Raw genomic sequence first — 20,490 nt, forward strand, 5'->3', positions numbered from 1 at the left:
AAACGCGGAGCCCTCTGCCTTCTTCCCGAGGCCCGAAGAGCTCAGCTCCCACTTTCAGCCATTCCGCTGCGGCGCTGCTTGGCCCGAAGAAGGCAAGACCGGAGGGGAGGGGGTCGGGAAGATCAACGGTGGCCCCCGGTGACAACATTCACCGAGTCCGAGGTCATTCATTCATTCATTCAGTCGTATTTATTGGGCGCTTACTGTGTGCAGAGCGCTTGGGAAGTACAAGCTGGCAACACATAGAGACGGTCCCTACCCAACCGCGGGCTCACAGTCTAGAAGCTAATCTGTAGCATAGCCCAGGAGGCGGAAAACCTGGTTTCTAATCCCATTTCTGCCATTTGTCTGCTGTGTGACCTTGGGCATGTCACCTGACTTCTCTGTGCCTCAGTTCCGACATCTGTAAAATGCTGGAAAATGGTGACTAAATCCTACTCCTTCCTCCTGAGACTGAGTCCCGTGTGGCACCGGGACTACACCTGACCTGATTAACTTGCACCTAACCCAGTGTTTAGAACGATCAATCAATCAATCGTATTTATTGAGCGCTTACTATGTGCAGAGCACTGTACTAAGCGCTTGGGAAGTACAAATTGGCAACACATAGAGACAGTCCCTACCCAACAGTGGGCTCACAGTCTAAAAGGGGGAGACAGAGAACAGAACCAAACATACCAACAAAATAAAATAAATAGGATAGAAATGTACAAGTAAAATAAATAAATAAATAAATAAATAGAGTAATAAATATGTACAACCATATATACATATATACAGGTGCTGTGGGGAAGGGAAGGAGGTAAGAACAGTGTTTGGCACTTACATCAAGTGCTATGTTGCCAATCTGTACTTCCCAAGCACTTAGTACAGTGCTCTGCACACAGTAAGCGCTCAATAAATACGATTGATGATGATGATGATGAAGTACTGTAGCCATGATTATCCATAATCAGTTACCTGGTTCCTGAAGGGAAACCGGATGAGGTAACTGAGGCCCAGAGAAGTGAAGTGACTAGCCCAAGATCACACAGCAGACCTGTGGCGGAGTCGGGATTCGAACCCATGACCTCTGACTCCAAAGTCCGGGCTCTTTCCACTGTTTGTACGCATTTATTACTCTATTTATTTATTTCAAGCCCGATTCCAAATGCCGGCACCAATAAATCCATCAATGGTATTGACTGAGCGTTTACTATATGCACATCATGGTACTAATAATCGTACTAATAATGATGGCATTCGTTAAGCGCTTACTACGTGCAAAGCACTGTTCTAAGCGCTGGGGGGTATACGATGTGATCAAGTCATCCCCCGTGGGGCTCACAGTCTTAATCCCCATTTTTACAGATGAGGGAACTGAGGCTCAGAGAAGTTAGGTGACTGGCCCAAGGCCACACAGCAGGCTTGTGGTGGAGCCGGGATTCGAACCCATGACCTCAGACTCCAAAGCCCGGGCTCTTTCCACTGAGCCACGCTGCTTCGCTGCTAAGCACTTGGGAGAGGATAGTACAATAGCAGACACGTTCCCTGACCATAACGAGCTCACAGTTGAGCTACCAGAGAAGCAGCACGGCTTAGTGGTTAGAGCGCGGGCCTGGGAATCAAAAGGACCTGGGTTTTAATCCCCGCTCTGCCACTTGTCTGCTGTGTGACCTTGGTCAAGTCACTTCACTTCCCTTGGCCTCAGTTTCCTCATCTGGAAAATGGGGGTTAAGAGCGTGAGCCCCAAGTGGGACACAGACTGCGTCCAACCTGATTATCTTGTACCTATCCCAGCTCTTAAAACAGTCCTTGGCACAGAGTAAGTGCTTAACAGAGAAGCGGCGTGGCTCAGTGGAAAGAGCCCGGGCTTTGGAGTCAGGGGTCATGGGTTCAAATCCCGGCTCTGCTCCTAGTCAGCTGTGGGACTTTGGGCAAGTCACTTGACTTCTCTGTGCCTCAGTTCCCTCATCTGTAAAATGGGGATGAAGACTGTGAGCCCCCCGTGGGACAACCTGATCACCTTGTAACCTCCCCAGTGCTTAGAACAGGGCTTTGCACATAGTAAGCACTTGATAAATGCCATTATTACTAGTATTATTAACAAGTACCATAATGATTATGGTAAGCACATGGTCCCCCTCCCCGCAACTCCATCATCATCATCATCATCAACCATATTTATTGAGCGCTTACTGTGTGCAGAGCACTGTACTAAGCGCTTGGGAAATACAAGTTGGCAACATATAGAGACAGTCCCTACCCAACAGTGGGCTCACAGTCTAAAAGGGGGAGACGGAGAACAAAACCAAACATACTAACAAAATAAAATAAATAGAATAGATATGTACAAGTAAAAAAAATAAATAGAGTAATAAATATGTACAAACATATATACATATATGCATTTGTTAAACACTGTGTGTCAGGAACTGAGGTTTTGTGTTTTTTTTCTCCCTTTTTAATGGTATTTGTTAAGCTCTTACTACTGTCAGACACTGGGTTGTTTTTTTTTTCCTCCTTTTTTAATGGTATTTGTTAAGCTCTTACTACTGTCAAACACTGGGTTTTTTCCCCTCTTTTTATGGTCTTTGTTATAATAATAATAATAATAATGATGATGATGGCATTTATTCAGCGCTTACTATGTGCAAAGCATCATCATCATCATCAATCGTATTTATTGAGTGCTTACTGTGTGCAGAGCACTGTACTAAGCGCTTGGGAAGTACAAGTTGGCAACATATACTGTTCTAAGTGCTGGGGAGGTTACAAGGTGATCAGGTTGTCCCATGGGGGGCTCACAGTCTTAATCCCCATTTTACAGATGAGGTAACTGAGGCACAGAGAAGTTAAGTGACTTACCCACAGTCACCCAGCTGACAATTGGCGGAGCCGGGATTTGAACCCATGACCTCTGACTCATCCTTCCCCTCCGTTCACCGGGGGACACAATCAGACCCGATGAGGCAGGGACCTTATGGGTAGGGAACGTATCTGTAAATTCTGTAGTATTGGGCTCTCCCAAGCGCTTAGTCCAGTGCTCGGCACGTAGTAAATGCTCAATAAGTACCACTGATTGATTGATGGACTCAGCGGTTTTGGGGTGAGGGCGTCAGGCCCAGGATGCAGGCAAGTTTTCCTCAGGGCGAGGGGCTTAGGACACGGACTGGTCCCTTTCTCGGAGAAGGGACAATGACTCTCCCCCCCTTCCAAAGCCCTACTGAAGGACCACCTCCTCCGAGAGGCCTTCCCTGACTAAGCCCCCCTTTCCTCTACTCCTACTCCCTTCTGCGTCGCCCTGACTTGCTCCCTTTCTTCATCCCCGCTTCCAGTCCACGACACTTATGTGCTTTGCACATAGTAAGCGCTTAATAAATGCCATTATTATTATTATTACGTCCATATCTGTCATTTATTTATTTCTATTCATGCCTGTCTAACCCTCTAGACTGTAAGCTCGGTGTGGGCAGAGAATGTGTCTGTTCTACTGTTGTATCGTACTCTCCCAATCACTTAATACATTACTCTGCACACGGTAAGCGCTCAGCAAATCAATCAATCAATCGTATTTATTGAGCGCTTACTGTGTGCAGAGCACTGTACTAAGCGCTTGGGAAGTACAAGCTGGCAGCAAATGTGACTGAATGAATGAATGATGGTGGCCCATCAGGAAAGGCCCAGAGGAGCACCCCCAGTTTGTTCCTAAAAGGGGATGAAGTGCTCAGGGAGCCCCTAACAGTCACTGGCCCCCGGCTAGGGAACAGAAGCGGTGTGGGCTATCAATCAATCAATCAATCAATCGTATTTATTGAGCGCTTACTATGTGCAGAGCACTGTACTAAGCGCTTGGGCACTGTACTAATACAATACAGCGCTTGGGCACTGGGCTACTGGATAGAGCACAGGCCCGGGAATCAGAAGGACCTGGGTTCTAATTCCAGCTCTGCCGCCGGTCCGCTGTGTGACCCTTGGGGAAGTCACTTCACTTCTCTGCGGCTCGGTTCCCTCACCTGGAAAATGGGGATTAAACTGAGAGTCCCATGCGGGACACGGACTGTATACACCTGATTAGCTTCTATCTACCCCAGCACTTAGTGCCTGGTACACAGTAAGCACTTAACAAATGCCATTTTTTTTTTTATAAAAATATAAAGAGCGATCTAGGCGCTAAGGGTTCTACAGACCCGAGGCCACGCGCCTGCCTTCTAAAATTGTAATGATGTTATTAAGAGCTTACTACACGTCAAGCACCATTCTAAGTGCTGGGGTAGATATGAGATAGTCAGGTTGGACACCATCCATGTCCAAGGTGGGGCTCACAGTCTCCACCCCCATTTGCTAAATGAGGAAACTGAGGCCCAGAGAAGTGAAGTGGCTTACCCAGGGTCACAACAGAAGACAGGGGCAGAGCCGGGATTAGAACCCGGGTCCTTCTGATTCTCAGGCCGGTGCTCTAGCCATTAGGCCACGGCCGCGTCCCATCAGGGCCATCTGGCTCAAAGCTCCGTGCGCCAGCTGCTTGAGGAGGTGATATTACCACCACCTGGGCTCCTAGGGGGTCATCATCATCATCAATCGTATTTATTGAGCGCTTACTGTGTGCAGAGCACTGCACTAAGTGCTTGGAAAGTACAAGTTGGCAACATATACGGTCCCTACCGAACAGTGGGCTCACAGTCTAAAATTCCCGCCTCTCAGGAGCCCCCTCCCTCCTACCCCCTCCCTGGGTGCCCCTGCCCCTCTCCGACCTTGTCCGTGGGAAAATCAAGTGCGGGGGAATTAACGGTTTCCCGGGATTTCCTCCGGCAGGAGCCCAGTAAACACATTCCTCGGGGCTCCAGGAGCCCCGTAAGCACATTCTTCGGGGCTTTGGAAGAAATGCCTGGAATTTCCATTTCCCAAGGAGCTCAGTGCGTGCGGAAGGCAATACAAACATGGCCCTGGGGTAAATACGGCAGGTTCCTCCCCTTTCCCACCCGCCTCCTCACTCCTTTTCCCCATCTCAGCCATCATCCTCTCCCCCCGTTAAGCCCTCTTTTCCCCAATTCACTCTCCCTTCCGCATCGTCCACACATTTGGATTCGCGGCCAACCAATCAGTGGTATTTATTGAGCGTTTTCTAAACTCCCTAGACTGTGAGCTCGTTGTGGGTAGGAATCCGTCTGCTTGTTGTTATATTGTACCCTTCCAGGCGCTTAGTACAGTGCTTTGCACACAGTAAGCGCTCAACAAATACAACTGAATGAATGAATGAATCCTCTCAGCCGACCACTCTGGGAATGGCGAAGCCTGGACTAGGAGATCCTTGGGAAACCCGTGCTGAAAATGATCAGGAATCCTTAGAGAAGCAGCGTGGCTCAGTGGAAAGAGCCCGGGCTTGGGAGTCGGAGGTCACGGGTTCGAAGCCCGACTCCGCCGACTGTCAGCTGTGTGACTTTGGGCAAGTCACTTCACTTCTCTGGGCCTCAGTTCTCTCATCTGTAAAATGGGGATTAAGACTGTGAGCCCCCCGTGGGACAACCTGATCACCTGAACAGTGCTTTGCACATAGTAAGTGCTTAATAAATACCATCATTATTATTATTATTATTATCATCCTTCGGGAGCCAAGCCCAACTGAATCGATCTATCAATCAATCAGAGAAGCAAAATCAATCAGTAGACACAGCACGGGTCCGGGAGGAAGAAGGTCATGGGTTCTAATCATCATCATCAATCGTATTTATTGAGCGCTTATTATGTGCAGAGCACTGTACTAAGCGCTTGGGAAGTACAAATTGGCAACATATAGAGACAGTCCCTACCCAACAGTGGGCTCACCCCGGCTCCGCCACGTGTCTGCGGTGTGACTTTGGGCAAATCACTTCAATCAATCGTATTTATTGAGCACTTACTGTGTGCAAAGCACTGTACTAAGCGCTTGGGAAGTACAAGTTGGCAACATATAGAAACAGTTCCCTCATCTGCTAAGTGGGAATTAAGACTGTGAGCCCCACGTGGGACAGGGACTGTGTCCAACCCTACCTACTTGTATTTACCCCAGTGCTTAGTACAGTGCTTGGCACGGAGTAAGCGCTTAACAAATACCACAATATTTATTATTATTGTTATCTATTGAAACCTCTTCCAAGATTTGGCGGGAGCCATTCCTAGGGAGAATATGCCACTGGGCCTATCTATGCAGCATTGTGCTCAGAGCCGATGTCCTAATCAATGGCATTTATTGGGCGTTTACTGTGTAGCCAACTTGTACTTCCCAAGCGCTTAGTACAGTGCTCTGCACACAGTAAGCGCTCAATAAATACGATTGACTGATTAATTGGAAGATGATGGTGATGATGGCACTTGTTAAGCGCTAGGTGCCAAGCACTGTTCTAAGCGCTGGAGGAGTACAAGGTAATCAGGTTGTCCCACCTGGGGCTCACAGTCTTAATCCCCAGTTTACAGATGAGGGAACTGAAGCCCAGAGAAGTCAAGTGACTTGCCCAAAGTCATCATCATCAATCGTATTTATTGAGCGCTTACTGTGTGCAGAGCACTGTACTAAGCGCTTGGGAAGTACAAGTGGGCAACATATAGAGACAGTCCCTACCCAACAGTGGGCTCACAGTCTAAAAGGTCACACAGCAGACAAGCGGCGGAGCCAGGATTAGAACCCATGACCTCTGCCTCCTAAACCAGGGCTCTTTCCACTGAGCCACGCTGCAAATGCTGTACTAAGCGCTTGGGAGAGCACCCTGCAAAAGGATTAGTGCCCTTCCCATAACGAGAAGCAGCATGGGATAGTGGATACAGCTTGAGCCTGGGAGTTGGAAGGTCTTGGATTCTAATCCCAGCTCCACCACTTGTCTATGGGCAAGTCACTTCATTTCTCTGGGCCTCATTGATTCATCCGCAAAATGGGGATGGACACTGTGAACTCCATGTGGATATTCATGTGAGATACCTGATTTGCACGTATCCACCCCAGCGCCGAGTACGGTGCCTGGCACATAGTAAGCTCTTAGCAAATGCCATAATTATTCCTATTCATTCCCTCAATAGTATTTATTGAGCACTGACCACGTGCAGAGCACTGTGCTGAACACTTAGGAGGGGACAATACAACAATTCCCTTCCCCACAGCACCTGTATATATGTATATATGGTTGTACATATTTATTACTCTATTTATTTATTTATTTATTTATTTTACTTGTACATTTCTTTCCTATTTATTTTATTTTGTTGGTATGTTTGGTTCTGTTCTCTGTCTACCCCTTTTAGAATGTGAGCCCACTGTTGGGTAGGGACTGTCTCTGTGTTGCCAATTTGTACTTCCCAAGCGCTTAGTACAGTGCTCTGCACATAGTAAGCGCTCAATAAATACGATTGATTGATTGATTGATTGATTGACAATAAACGGACACGTTCCCCGCCCAAGTCAAGCTTACAGTCTTATAGTGAGAGTGAAGAGTCTGGATCCCCACGTCCGGAAGGAGTGTGGGATGTTTCCTAAGAGGGAACGCCGAGGGAAGAGAGCCAGGGCGGAGGGCTCTCGGGATGGGGCTCCCAGTCCGGGAGAGGAATGTCTGCCCAGCCTCAATTTCAGTGACGCTGTGTCCGAGGAAGGGCGGGAAGGACTTTTCCAGACTCAAGGGGCACGTGTCCCTGATCGGGGCCCTCGAGCCATAATAATGATGGTCTTTGTTAAGTGTTTACTATATGTCAGGCACTGTACTAAGCGGTGAGGTAGATGCAAGCAAATTGGGGCGGACGCAGTCCCTGTCCCCCACGGGGCTCACGGTCTCAACCCCCCTTTTACAGAACAGTGCCTAGTCTCAGTTCCTTCATCTGTAAAATGGGTGATAAGACTGTGAGCCCCAGGGGGGACAGGGACTGTGTACAACCTGATTATCTTGTGTTTCTATTACTCTATTTATTCATTTATTACTCTATTTATTTATTACTCTATTTATTTATTACTCTATTTATTTCTCTATTCATTTATTTACTATTACTCTATTTATTTATTTATTTATTTTACTTGTACATATCTATTCTATTTTATTTTGTTAGTATGCTTGGTTTTGTTCTCTGTCTCCCCTTTTTAGACTGTGAGCCCACTGTTGGGTAGGGACTGTCTCTATATGTTGCCAATTTGTACTTCCCGAGCGCTTAGTACAGTGCTCTGCACATAGTAAGCGCTCAATAAATACGATTGACGATGAGGACGATGTTTCCCCCAGTGCTTCGATCGGTGCCTGACACGTAATAAGCGCTTAACAAATACCATTAAAAAAAAAAAAAGACAGTTCGCATCACACTGGGAACTTTTGGGAAGCAGCGTGGCTCAGTGGAAAGAGCGTGGGCTTGGGAGCCAGAGGTCGTGGGTTCTAATCCTGGCTACGCCATTTGTCAGCTGGGTGACTTCGGACAAGTCACTTAACTTCTCTGTTTTCAGTTACCTCATCTGTATAATGGGGATTAAGACTGTGAGCCCCATGTGGGACAACCTGATTATCTTGTATCTACCCTAGTGCTTAGAACAGTGCTTGGCACATAGTAAGCGCTTAACAAATACCATTATTATTATTATTATTATTATTTTGCTAGGCCCTGAGAGGAGGCAAGGGGAGGAACCGCTGGGGTTGGTTTGAGCTGCGGGATGTTTCACAGAAACCTTGAGGGGCATCGAGAATTTCTATCATCGTCTCCCCGTAAGCTGTTATTCTTGGAGCCTGGGTTGGAAGAGGGAAGGGGGCATCACTCCAGGCAAACAGGAACCAGGCGCAGGAATTACTCCAAGTCCATCCAGCATCGGGGGAATCTCACCGATCGGACCATATTTATGTGTTTACAGAACACTCAATTCCCGCCTGGGGAATTAAAAGAGGCAGCAGGGGCTTACAGGATAAAACAGAGACGCAGGGGTCAGAAGGAGCTGGGCTCTAATCCCAGCTCTGCCACTTGGCTGCTGCGGGACCTGGGGCAAGTCACGTCACTTCTCTGTGCCTCAGTTGCCTCGCCTGGAAAGTGGGGATTAAGAGTGTGAGCTCCACGTGGGACAGGGACTGTGTCCAACTTGATTAACTTGCATCTACCCTGGCGCTTAGAACGGTGCTTGGTACATAGTAAGCGCTTACCAAGTGCATTAATTATCATCATTATTATTATTCTGGGCGGGGGTCGCTACCCCCGAGAACGTCGGAGTTACCCACCTTTACTGCTTGCTGCGCTTGCTCGGAGAGTTTCACTTCATTATCTTCAACCTGAATGCAAAACAAACACAGTTGTCCGTTGAATAAGCGTCAAACTAAAAAGCGGGCCGGCAGGGAGGCCTAGATTCACCCGGATTCACTCTTGGGAGACTCTGCGGGGGTGGCGGGGACGATTTGCTCTTCCAGAAGGGATGGTTGGGGCCTCCCTCCGGGGAAGAAGGAGGAAAAATGCGGGGGACAGGAAAACAGGAAACGAGGAAGGAGGGAGGGGGAGAGCGGAGAACAACTCGCACAGCCCACCCCGTCGGACGGACTTTTTCTCTTCGCTCCCAGTGGCTGTCCCGGCCGGCTCTGCTTTTTCCACGTCCCCCTCATTTCCTTCTCCCCAGCAGAAGACTTTGCTTCTGAAGTTTTCAGAATGGGCCTTCTAGAAAGCACCCGCGTGCGACGGCACTGCATTCATTCATTTAATTGTATTTATTGAGCGCTTCCTGTGTGCAGGGCACTGAACTAAGCGCTTGGGAGAGGACAACAGACACACTCCCCATCCACAACCAGCTTACAGTCTAGTCTACAGTCTAAAGTCTCATGGTCCGAGCAAGAGCAGACTCACCCCTCAGCTCTAGACAAGGCCTCATCCATTCATTCATTCAATCGCATTTATTGAGCGCTTTACTGTGTGCAGAGCACTGTACTAAGCGCTTGGGAAGTACCAGTTGGCAACATATAGGGACGGTCCCTACCCAACAATGGGCTCACAGTCTAGAAGGGGCAAGGCCATGGAACATACCGGGCCTTGGGACGCCCCGATGGCGTCGAGCCCAGGCAGGTGACGGGGAGGATGGAGCTCGGCATGTCCTTCCTCCTTGGGAGGGACGGCCCATTAAATGATCCGTGGTATTTACTGGGCGCTTATTATGTGCAGAACTCTTTTCAAAGTGCTTGGGAGAGCACGATACAACAGGGAAGCCTGAAGCAGCGTGGGACTGAGAACCAGAGGGACCTGAGTTCTAATCCCAGACCGCGAGCAGGGAATGTCACTGTTTATTGTTGTAAGGTACTTTCCCAAGCGCTTAGTACCGTTCTCTGCACACAGTAAGCGCTCAATAAATACAACTGAATGAATGAATGAATCATCTGTCTGCTGTGTGACCTTGGGCAAGTCACTTCACTTCCCTGTACCTCAGTTATCTCAGCTGTAAAATGGGGATTAAGTTTGTGAGCCCTATGTAGGACATAGATTATGTCCAACCTGATAACTTTGTATCTACCCCCGCACTTTGAAGAGTGCCTGACACATAGTAAATGCTTAACAAATACCACAATAAAAAAAGACCATGGTAGAGGTCTTGAAGCAATCAATCAATCAATCAATCGTATTTATTGAGCGCTTACTGTGTGCAGAGCACTATACTAAGCGCTTGGGAAGTACAAACTGGCAACATATACAGACAGTCCCTACCCGTCAGTGGGCTCACAGTCTAGAAGGGGGAGACAGAGAACAAAACCAAACATACTAACAAAATAAAACAGAATAGATAGGTACAAATAAAATAAATAGAGTAATAATAGAAGCAATGCAGCCTAGTGGGTAGAGCCCAGACCTGGGAGTTAGAAGGACCTATTTTGGTTCTAATCCCAACTCCGCCACTTAATAATAATAATGATAATTGTGGTATTTGTTAAGCACTTACTCTGTACTAGGCACTGTACTACGTGCTGGGGTGGATCCAAGCTAATCGGGTTGGACACAGTCCCCGTCCCACATGGGGCTCACGGACTCAATCCCCATTTTAAAGATGAGATAACTGAGGCCCAGAGAAGTGAAGTGACGGGCCCGCGGTCGCACCGCAGACAAATGGCAGAGTCAGGAATAGAACTCATCACCTTCAGGTACCGAGGCCCACTACGCTATGTTGCTTCTCACGTCTGCCACGGACCTTGGGCAAGTCGCTTCATTTTTCTGGGCCTCAGCTCCCTTTTCTATAAAATGGGGGTTAAGACTGAGCCCCCCGTGAGACAAGGACTGTGTCCAATCCAACCTGATCAGCTTGTATCTACCCCCAATGCTTAGTACAGTGCCTGGCACATAGTCATCACTAACAAAGACCTTAAAAAAAAATTCTTAGCTCCAGGACTTTTTTTTTTTTAAGGGGATCTGTTAAGCGCTATGTGCCAAGGCACTGTATTAAGCACCGGGGTAGGTACGGATTAATCAGGTTGGATTAGCTAGTACTAGACTGTAAGCTCGTGTGGGCAGGGAATGTGTCTGTTTATTGTTGTGTTGTACTCTCCCAAGTGTTCTGCACACAGTGAGCGCTCAATAAATACAACTGAATGACTGAATGGAGGTTGGACTCCTCCATAAAACACTCCCCCATCCCAGCATGGACTAACCAACCTGAAGGCCCCGGTTCCCGCCCAGCTGCTCTTCGCTGGGAACGTCCAGCTCTTCCGGAAACCGATTCTCTCCCAAGTGAACCCCGGCATTTCTCCGACGGGCCGACCCAGAAATTCACACCGGGATGAAGCCCTCCGATCCTCAAGGCGCGACAACCGAGGGCTGTTTTAAACTGTGGGGTCTCTTGGATATTGCCGGATGGAAGTTTCACGAGCCGGGGTCTGCTCCTCGCCCCTTCCCGCTCCGCCTCGCTCGGGCCCCCGCGGTCTCCCCTGAGGCATATTGGGAAACCAAGAGGCGGCCCCCGGCTTTAACTTTCAGCTGAGGGTTTCCCGCTTCAGTGGGATGAAGGGAGCTCAGCCAAAGGGGCAGCTATTTATGCGACTCCAGATCTGCCATCGTCCGGAGGGAGCCCCCATCAAAGAGTTGGGTCCCCAAGGAACGACGCATTCACCATCTTCGAGCTAAAGGGGCTGGCCTCGGGGATGCTAGTGAGAAGCAGCGTGGCCCGGGCCTCGGAGTCAGAAGGACCTGGGTTCTCATCCCGGCTCCACCACAGAGAAGCAGCGTGGCTCAGTGGAAAGAGCACGGGCTTGCAGAGGTCCCGGGTTCTAATCCTGCTCTGCTGTGTGAGCTTGGGCCAGTCACTTCACTTCTCTGTGCCTCCGTTCCCTCATCTGTAAAACGGGGATTAAGACTGTGAGCCCCATGTGGGACAACGTGATCACCTTGTATCCTCCCCAGCGCTTCGCACACAGTAAGCGCTTAGCAAATGCCATCATTATTATTATTATGTGTCTGCTGTGTGATCTCGGGCAAGTGCCTTCACTTCTCTGGGCCTCAGTTCCCTCTTCTGTAAAACAGGGGTGAAGAGTGTGAGCCCCACGTGGGACCGTGTCCAACCTGACTGACTTGCATCTATCCCAGTGTAAGCTCCATGTGAGACTGTGAGCCCACTGTTGGGTAGGGACTGTCTCTATATGTTGCCAACTTGGACTTCCCAAGCGCTTAGTACAGTGCTCTGCACACAGTAAGCGCTCAATAAATACGATTGATTGATTGATTGACTGTGTCCAACCTGACTGACTTGCATCTACCCCGGTGCTTAGAACGGTGCTCGTAAGCGCTTAACAATGCCGTGATTATTCTTATTGGGGCTTTGATGTTAACTGGAGGGTTTAGGGGATACTTTTAACTGGGAAAATCCTTAGTTTAATCGTACGCACCAGCCAAGAGCAGTATCTGGGAATTGCTTCGGTCAGGACGACATAGCTGGTGTCTGGAATGACACTGCCATCTGCAGGGGCGGAAATCAAAAACACACTTGTAAGATCAAGCGGATGTGCTAATTCCCCGGAAAAATCCGGGCTACTTCATCAGTCAATCAATCTGTCACATTTATTGACCGCCTACTGGGTGCAGAGTACCGTACTGAGCCCTTGGGAAAGTACGAAGTCCTCTAGACTGTGAGCTCGTTGTGCGCGGGAACGTGTCCGGTTGTTATGCTGTACTCTCCCAAGCGCTTAGTACAGTGCTCTGCACACATTAAGGTAGGGACTGTCTCTATATGTTGCCAACTTGTACTTCCCAAGCGCTTAGTACAGTGCTCTGCACACGCTAATACGATTGATTGATTGATTAAGCGCTCAAAAAATACGACTGAATGAATGAATACAACAGAGGGCAGACGCGTTCCTGGCCCATGATACTTCATTCATTCAATCGTCTTTACTGAGTGATTACTGTGTGCAGAACACTGCGCTAATCAATCAATCAATCGTATTTATTGAGTGCTTACTGTGTGCAGAGCACTGTACTAATCAATCAATCAATCAATCGCATTTATTGAGCGCTTACTGTGTGCAGAGCACTGTACTAAGCGCTTGGGAAGTCCAAGTTGGCAACATACAGAGACAGTCCCTACCCAACAGTGGGCTCACAGTCTAAAAGGGGGAGACAGAGAACAAAACCAAACATACTAACTAAATAAAGTAAATAGGATATGTACAAGCAAAATAAATAAATAAATAAATAGAGGAATAAATATGTACAAACATATATACATATATACAGGTGGATATATATACTAAGTATATATATATATATATATATACTAAGTGTTTGGGAGAGACTTCATTATCATAAATGGTGCTTATTGAGTGTTTATATGTGTGGAGTGCTGTACTAAGCGGTTGGGAGAGTACAATACAACAGAGTTGGCAGACACGTTCCCTGTCCACACTGAGTTTACGGTCTAGAGGGGGAGATAGACATTGATATAAATCATTTAGGATTAGCATGGCTCAGTGGAAAGAGCACGGGCTTTGGAGTCAGCGGTCATGGGTTCGAATCCCGACTCCGCCACATGTCTGCTGTGTGACCTTGGGCAAGTCACTTAACTTCTCTGAGCCGCAGAGAAAATGGGGATTAAGACTGTGAGCCCCCCGTGGGGCAACTTGATCACCTTGTATTCCCCCTCAGCGCTTAGAACAGTGCTATGCACATAGTAAGCGCTTAACAAATGCCATTATTATTATTATTATTATTATTTATAGTTTAAAGATACGTGCATAAGTGCTGTGGGGTTGAGGGTGGGGTGGAAACCAATCCCCAAAAGTCACAGATCCCAAGGCACAAATGACAAAGAAGGGAGAGGGAGCCGGGGAAAGGAGGGCTTCATCAGGGAAGACCTCTTGGAGGAGGTGTGATCTTAATAATGCTTTGAAAGGGGGGAGACAGGTGGGTCCACAGAGTCCCCCAAATAACTCATTTAGTTCTGGTCATACTGCCTCTATTACAGAGGGAAATTACTTAGAATCGCCAGGACATCTAGAAACCACCTACAAGTCTTCGAGAGAGACTCATTTCAGTCTCTCTGGATATCACAGGCCTGCAAGAGCTGTGCAATTCATCATCCCCTCCTCCTTTTCTTCTTCCTCCTCCTCATCATCCTCATCAATCAGTGGTATTTAATGAGTCCTTTCTGTGTGCGTTACTATTTATCCTTCTTCCTCCAGGGGAAGAGTGGACATGGTTTTGGGTGGAGCTGGGGGTAGTGAGTGGAACTGGAGTATTTCAGAGGGGGAACCTCCTTTATATGGCCTCAGGCTTCAGTTTCCCTCTAGCCTAATGACTATCCATGACGTGCGTGGATTGTTTCGTGGTTTCCCCATATTTGGCCAGCAGTGTTGTTGTCACTGCAGGGGCCATCTCTGTCATCCTCTAGGGAGACCAGAGTTGAAGCAGGAGTGATGCAGAGTGAAGGGCAGACGGGCCTTGTGGCCCTCTTTTAGCAGTTTCTTTGTGACAGGGACCCACGGAGGTATTCTGGGAAGGGGAAGAGCTGCCCTAGGGTCTTTCCTCGTGTCTCTCCCCACTTCAATCCATACTTCATGCCGCTGCCCGGATTGTCTTTGTCCAGAAACGCTCTGGGCATGTTACTCCCCTCCTCAAAAATCGTCAGTGGCTGCCAATCAATCTGCGCATCAGGCAGAAACTCCTCACCCTGGGCTTCAAGGCTGTCCATCACCTCGCCCCCTCCTATCTCACCTCCCTTCTCTCCTTCTCCAGCCCAGCCCGCACCCTCCGCTCCTCTGCCGCTAATCTCCTCACCGGGCCTCGTTCTTGCCCGTCCCGCCGTCGACCCCCGGCCCACGTCATCCCCCTGGCCTGGAATGGCCTCCCTCTGCCCATCCGCCAAGCTCGCTCTCTTCCTCCCTTCAAGGCCCTGCTGAGAGCTCACCTCCTCCAGGAGGCCTTCCCAAACTGAGCCCCCTCCTTCCTCTCCCCCTCATCCCCCCTCTATCCCCACCGTCTTGCCTCCTTCCCTTCCCCACAGCACCTGCATATATGTATATATGTTTGTACATATTTATTACTCTATTTTACTTGTACATATCTATTCTATTTTATTTTGTTAATATGTTTGGTTTTGTTCTCTGTCTCCCCCTTCTAGACTGTGAGCCCACTGTTGGGTAGGGACCGTCTCTATATGTTGCCAACTTGTACCTCCCAAGCGCTTAGTATGGTGCTCTGCACACAGTAAGTGCTCAATAAATACGATTGATTGATCGATTGATCTGGCAAACCTGGAGGAGGAAGGAATTCCAGGCCAGTGAGAGGACATGGGAAAGGGGTCGACGGCGAGAAAGATGAGATTGGGGCACAGCCCTCTGGATTGTAAACTTGCTGGGGGCTGGGAATGTGACAGTTTACTGTTGTACTGTACTCTCCCAAGTGCTTAGAACAGTGCTCTGCCTCCACTAAGTGTGCAAGGAATACCCTTAATCAATCAATCGTATTTATTGAGCGCTTACTATGTGCAGAGCGCTGTACTAAGCGCTTGGGAAGTACAAATTGGCAACACATAGAGACAGTCCCTACCCAACAGTGGGCTCACAGTCTAAAAGTCTTAATGAAGATTAACTGATCGTTTAGTCTTCTGACAGTGCTCTAGGTGGGCTCTCCCCAGCTTCCAAGTCTTCCCTCCGGACAGCCCCGCCCAGTCCCGCGCCGCCTTACCCTTCTCTCTGACAGCCAACTGGGACGTGAGGAACGACTCCGAGAAGACGACGGAACCCAGGGAGCCCCTTCCTCCCGGCAAGTCGGGAATGTCGTACACAGCCATGCCCGCCTGCAGCCGGTGGGAGACAAAGGGAAGCGCGACCTCAGCTGGGTGGAGGGTTTGCATAGCTCCGAGGGGAGACCCAAAGTCCCTGTTTTCCCTCTGATCATAAGTAGGCCCGGGGTTCAGGATTTGGGGGTTTTCCTGCTCACTCTACAGGGAACTCTAGGGTCAGGAGGCCTCTCTCAGCACGGGGACGCCCGGTCCAAACTTCCAGCTGGCTTCTGCAATCCCGGCTCCACTTACCAGCTGCATGACCCCTATGCCTGAGTTACCACATCTGGAAAATGGGGATAAAATCCGTTCTCCCTCTCGGACTGTGACAGGGACTGCATCTTCCCAAGCGCTTAGTACAGTGCTCTGCACACAGTAAGCGCTCAATAAATACAACAGAATGAATGAATGAATGAATCTGCTTGTACTCCATCAATCCCGGTGCTGAGTGCGGTGCTTTGCACATAGTAAATGCTTAACCGATACCGGGGTGATGATGATGATTATTCCGTCTGACTGTGTGCAAAGGTGAGATGACTGAATCCCTTCTCCAATCTGCCCGATCTGGGGGCCCTAATGATGGTGCTTATTAACCTGTGAACAGCACAAATGGGATGGGCCAAATAAGCTAAAAACAACCCAACCTCTAATAATAATAACTGTGCTATTTGTTAAGCACTGCACTATTACTACTACTACTACTAATATTTGTGAAGCACTTAATATTTGGGAAGCACTGTACTACTAGTAATAATTGTGGCATTTAAGTGCTTACTATATGCAAAGCACTGTAGTAGTGATTATAATAATTACTACTTTTTTAAGTGCACTGTACTACTACTGATAATAATAATTATGGTAATTAAGTGCTTACTATATGCCAAGCACTGTACCGATAATAATGATAATAATGATTATGGTCTTTGTGAAATCAGTCAATCAATCGTATTTATTGAGCGCCTACTGTGTGCAGAGCACTGTACTAAGGGCTTGGGAAGTACAAGTTGGCAACATATAATAATACTAATGTTGGCATTTGTTAAGCGCTTACTATGTGCAAAGCACTGTTCTAAGCGCTTGGGGGGATACAAAGTGAGCAGGTTGTCCCACGTGGGGCTCACAGTCTTAATCCCCATTTTACAGATGAGGTAACTGAGGCTCAGAGAAGTTAAGTGACTTGCCCAAGGTCACAAAGCAGATATGTGGCGGAGCCGGGATTCGAACCCATGACCTCTGACTCCAAAGCCCGTGCTCTTTCCACTGAGCCACGCTGCTTCTCAACATATGCTTAGTATATGCCAAGCACTGTACTACTACAAATAATAATAATAATTATGGTATTTGTTAAATGCTTACTACTACTACTACTAATGACTATGGTATTTGTTAAGCACTTACTATATGCCAAGCACTGTACTACTACTGCTACTACTCATAATAATAATAATAATAATCATGGTATTTGCTAAGCGTTTACCATGTGCCAAGCACTGTTCGAAGTGCTGGGATAGATAGAAGCTAATCAGGTTGGACACAGTCCCTGTCCCACATGGGGCTCACAGTCTTAATCTCCATTTTACAGAAGAGGGAACTGAGACCCAGAGAAGTGAAGTGATTTGCCCGAGGTCACACAGCAGACAAGAGGCAGAGCCAGGATAACTAAGCGCTGGGGTGGAGCCAAGATTAAAGGATCCCACGTGGGGCTCAGAGTCTAAGTAGGAGGAGGAATGGGAACCTCTTAGACCCCGTATTTCTAAATCCACACTGGGACACCCCGAGAAGCCATTGAGGATCCTCGTTTGGTCCCTGAAAACGAAACCAGGAGAGCGCGGAAGAGCCGACAGGGCAAGGAGAGCCAAGCGGCCTGAGAAGCAGCATGGCTTAATGGTTAGAGCCCCGGGGCTGGGAGGCAGAAGGACCTGGTTTCTAATCCCAGCTCCACAACCTGTCAGCCGGGAGACGATGGGCAAGCCATTTCACATCACCGGGCCTCAGCTGCCCTTATCTGTAAAATGGGGGTGAAGATTGTGAGCCCCAGGTGGGACAGGGACTGGGCCCCACCCCATTACCTTGAGTCTACCCCAGTGCCTTAGACCGGTGCCCAGCACGAAGTACGCGCTTCACAAATACCATTATGAAAAACTCAAAGCGGTCGATGATTAATGGCCCTGCCCAGCTGGCTCTGAAAACGGCTTTGTGAGGATTAGGATGGGAGCCAAGCCAACGAGGACTCGCCCGTCTCTTCCGCCGGCAAATCCATCCCGGATCTAACGGGTTGGGGGGATGGATGTGCAATCCTTCCATCCTTCCCACGCCCCTCGGCGGGCCTTGCGGCGTGGGCCTCTACTGAAAGCTGCCCCCGTTCCCCTTCCCGTCCCCAGACCCGGCTTACCCTGCTAGGGGTGCAAACGCTGGGCTAACCACTGTGGCGCGGGGGTTGGCATAGGAGCCCAAGACACAGTCCTGCCTTTTCTCAAGGCGGCTTGTGCCTCAGGGGGGAGAAGCAACAGATTGGAGGGGGAGAGAAGCAAACATCGCTAGACACGTGGGCCCTAATGGTGACGGTTGAGGCCCCCAGTTTCCCATGGCTGAAAGCCAAGAAGCAGCATGGCCTAGTAGCTACGGCCCGGGCCTGGGAATCAGAAGGTCATGGGTTCTAATCTCAGCTCTGCCACCTGCCTGCTGTGTGACCTTCACTTCTCTGGGCCTCAGTTCCCTCATCTGCACCATGGGGATTGAGACTGTGAGCCCACATGGGACAGTGTCCAACCCGATTTGCCTGTATCCAGACCAGCGCTTAGAACAGTGCCTTGCACATGATGAGCACCTAACAAACACCATAATTATTATTATTATTATCCGAGAGCGGGAAGTCCCGATTTGCTCAGAGCCCGAGCGCACTCCTGTGGCAAACGGTCAGTGAACAGAAGGGGGTATGGTCGTACGGCAGCCCACGACACTCTTCAGGGATCCCCTTTCTTGGGCTCGACACTCGGGTGCTTTGGAATGACTGGGATGAGGAAACCCTCCTGGGTTGCCCAGGCAACGGGGAGGATGAGACCATTTCACCCAAGACACGGGTCGCCCTGTGGGGCTCGGGGATGGGGGAGGTCTGGATGTCCACCTCCCCCACCACCTTTGCTGGTCAATTTAGTCAACCCTCTCCCTGCCTGAGCCCCTCTACCTGAATTACTGCTGCTCCTCCGGGAAGATGCCCAATCCCAGGTAAAGAGGCACCCCCCCCTTGACCCTGAAATCCCCACGGCGATCCGCCAGCTTCAGCAGCAACCGTGCTTGTACTTAGCTCAGTGTGCGGCACATACAATCCAATCGCTTTTATTGAGCGCTTACTGTGTGCGGAGCACTGTGCTATGCGCTTGGGAGAGGACGGCAGAACAATAAACAGACACGTTCCCTGCCCACGACGAGCTTAAAGTCCAGAGGGGGGGAACGACATTAACATAAATAAATAACGTAGTAAGAATGCAATTCGCGATTAACAACTACCACTAAAAAAATCATAAATAATAAAATAAAAAAATCCCTTCAGCCCAGTGATTCCCAGCGGCTCAGCCTATCGCGGCGCTTTCCCCTTCCCTCAGCAGAGCCCACCATGGCCATCGAGCAGGCATCAAATTGCCCCCTCCTAGGACAACTCACTCCAATCCAGCCCGCACACTTTGCTCCTCTAACGCTAACCTTCTCACTCTACCCTCAACTCATCTACCTCACTGCCCACCTCTCACCCATATCCTACTTTTGCCCTGGAATGCCCTCCCTCCTCCTATCACACAGATAATTGCTGTCCTTCACTTCAAAACCTTATTGAAGGCAGATCTCCGCCAAGATCTCTAAGCCCTCCTCCTCTTCTCCCACTCCCTTCTGCGCCGTTCTTCCTTGCTCTTTCATTCACCCTCCCTCCCATCCCCACAGCACATATGCATATACCTGTAATTTCTCTATTTATTTACTTATATCAATGCCTGTCTCCCCCTCTAGACTGTGAGCTCGTTGTGAGCAGGAATGCGTCTGTTGTTGTACTGTCCTCTCCCAAGCGCTCGGTACAGTGGTTTGCACAGAGTAAGCACTCAATAAATACGATTGAATACGCGGGGGCAGACACTTGGGGTAGGAGAGGGGCAGCGGGGAATCCAGGCAATGGCCACTCACCGTTTTCACAAAGTGCACGCTATCCTCGCTGTCCAGGGGCACCGTCCTAGAAGTGGAAAGGGAAAGCGTGAGAGACGGTAAAGACAGATGTGAAATGCCCACGGCCCCTTCAATGG

At 49.0% G+C, this 20,490-nt stretch overlaps 1 protein-coding gene across 2 annotated transcripts in view; it reads right to left on the bottom strand.

Moving 5' to 3' along the window:
* C4H20orf194 (chromosome 4 C20orf194 homolog) overlaps window positions 1-20,490 on the bottom strand; it is a 188,235-nt gene that overhangs the window by 85,445 nt on the left and 82,300 nt on the right. For both annotated transcript variants that reach the window (XM_038745460.1, XM_038745459.1), the window contains exons 16-19: window positions 20,375-20,420; window positions 16,108-16,219; window positions 12,813-12,883; window positions 9,186-9,236 (exon numbers count right to left, since the gene is read on the bottom strand). In XM_038745460.1, the coding sequence (XP_038601388.1) occupies window positions 9,186-9,236; window positions 12,813-12,883; window positions 16,108-16,219; window positions 20,375-20,420 (280 nt within the window). The remainder of the gene's footprint in view (window positions 1-9,185; window positions 9,237-12,812; window positions 12,884-16,107; window positions 16,220-20,374; window positions 20,421-20,490) is intronic.

This window comes from Tachyglossus aculeatus, chromosome 4, assembly GCF_015852505.1.
Source record: "Tachyglossus aculeatus isolate mTacAcu1 chromosome 4, mTacAcu1.pri, whole genome shotgun sequence".
In the NCBI taxonomy this organism is placed as follows: Eukaryota; Metazoa; Chordata; class Mammalia; order Monotremata; family Tachyglossidae; genus Tachyglossus; species Tachyglossus aculeatus.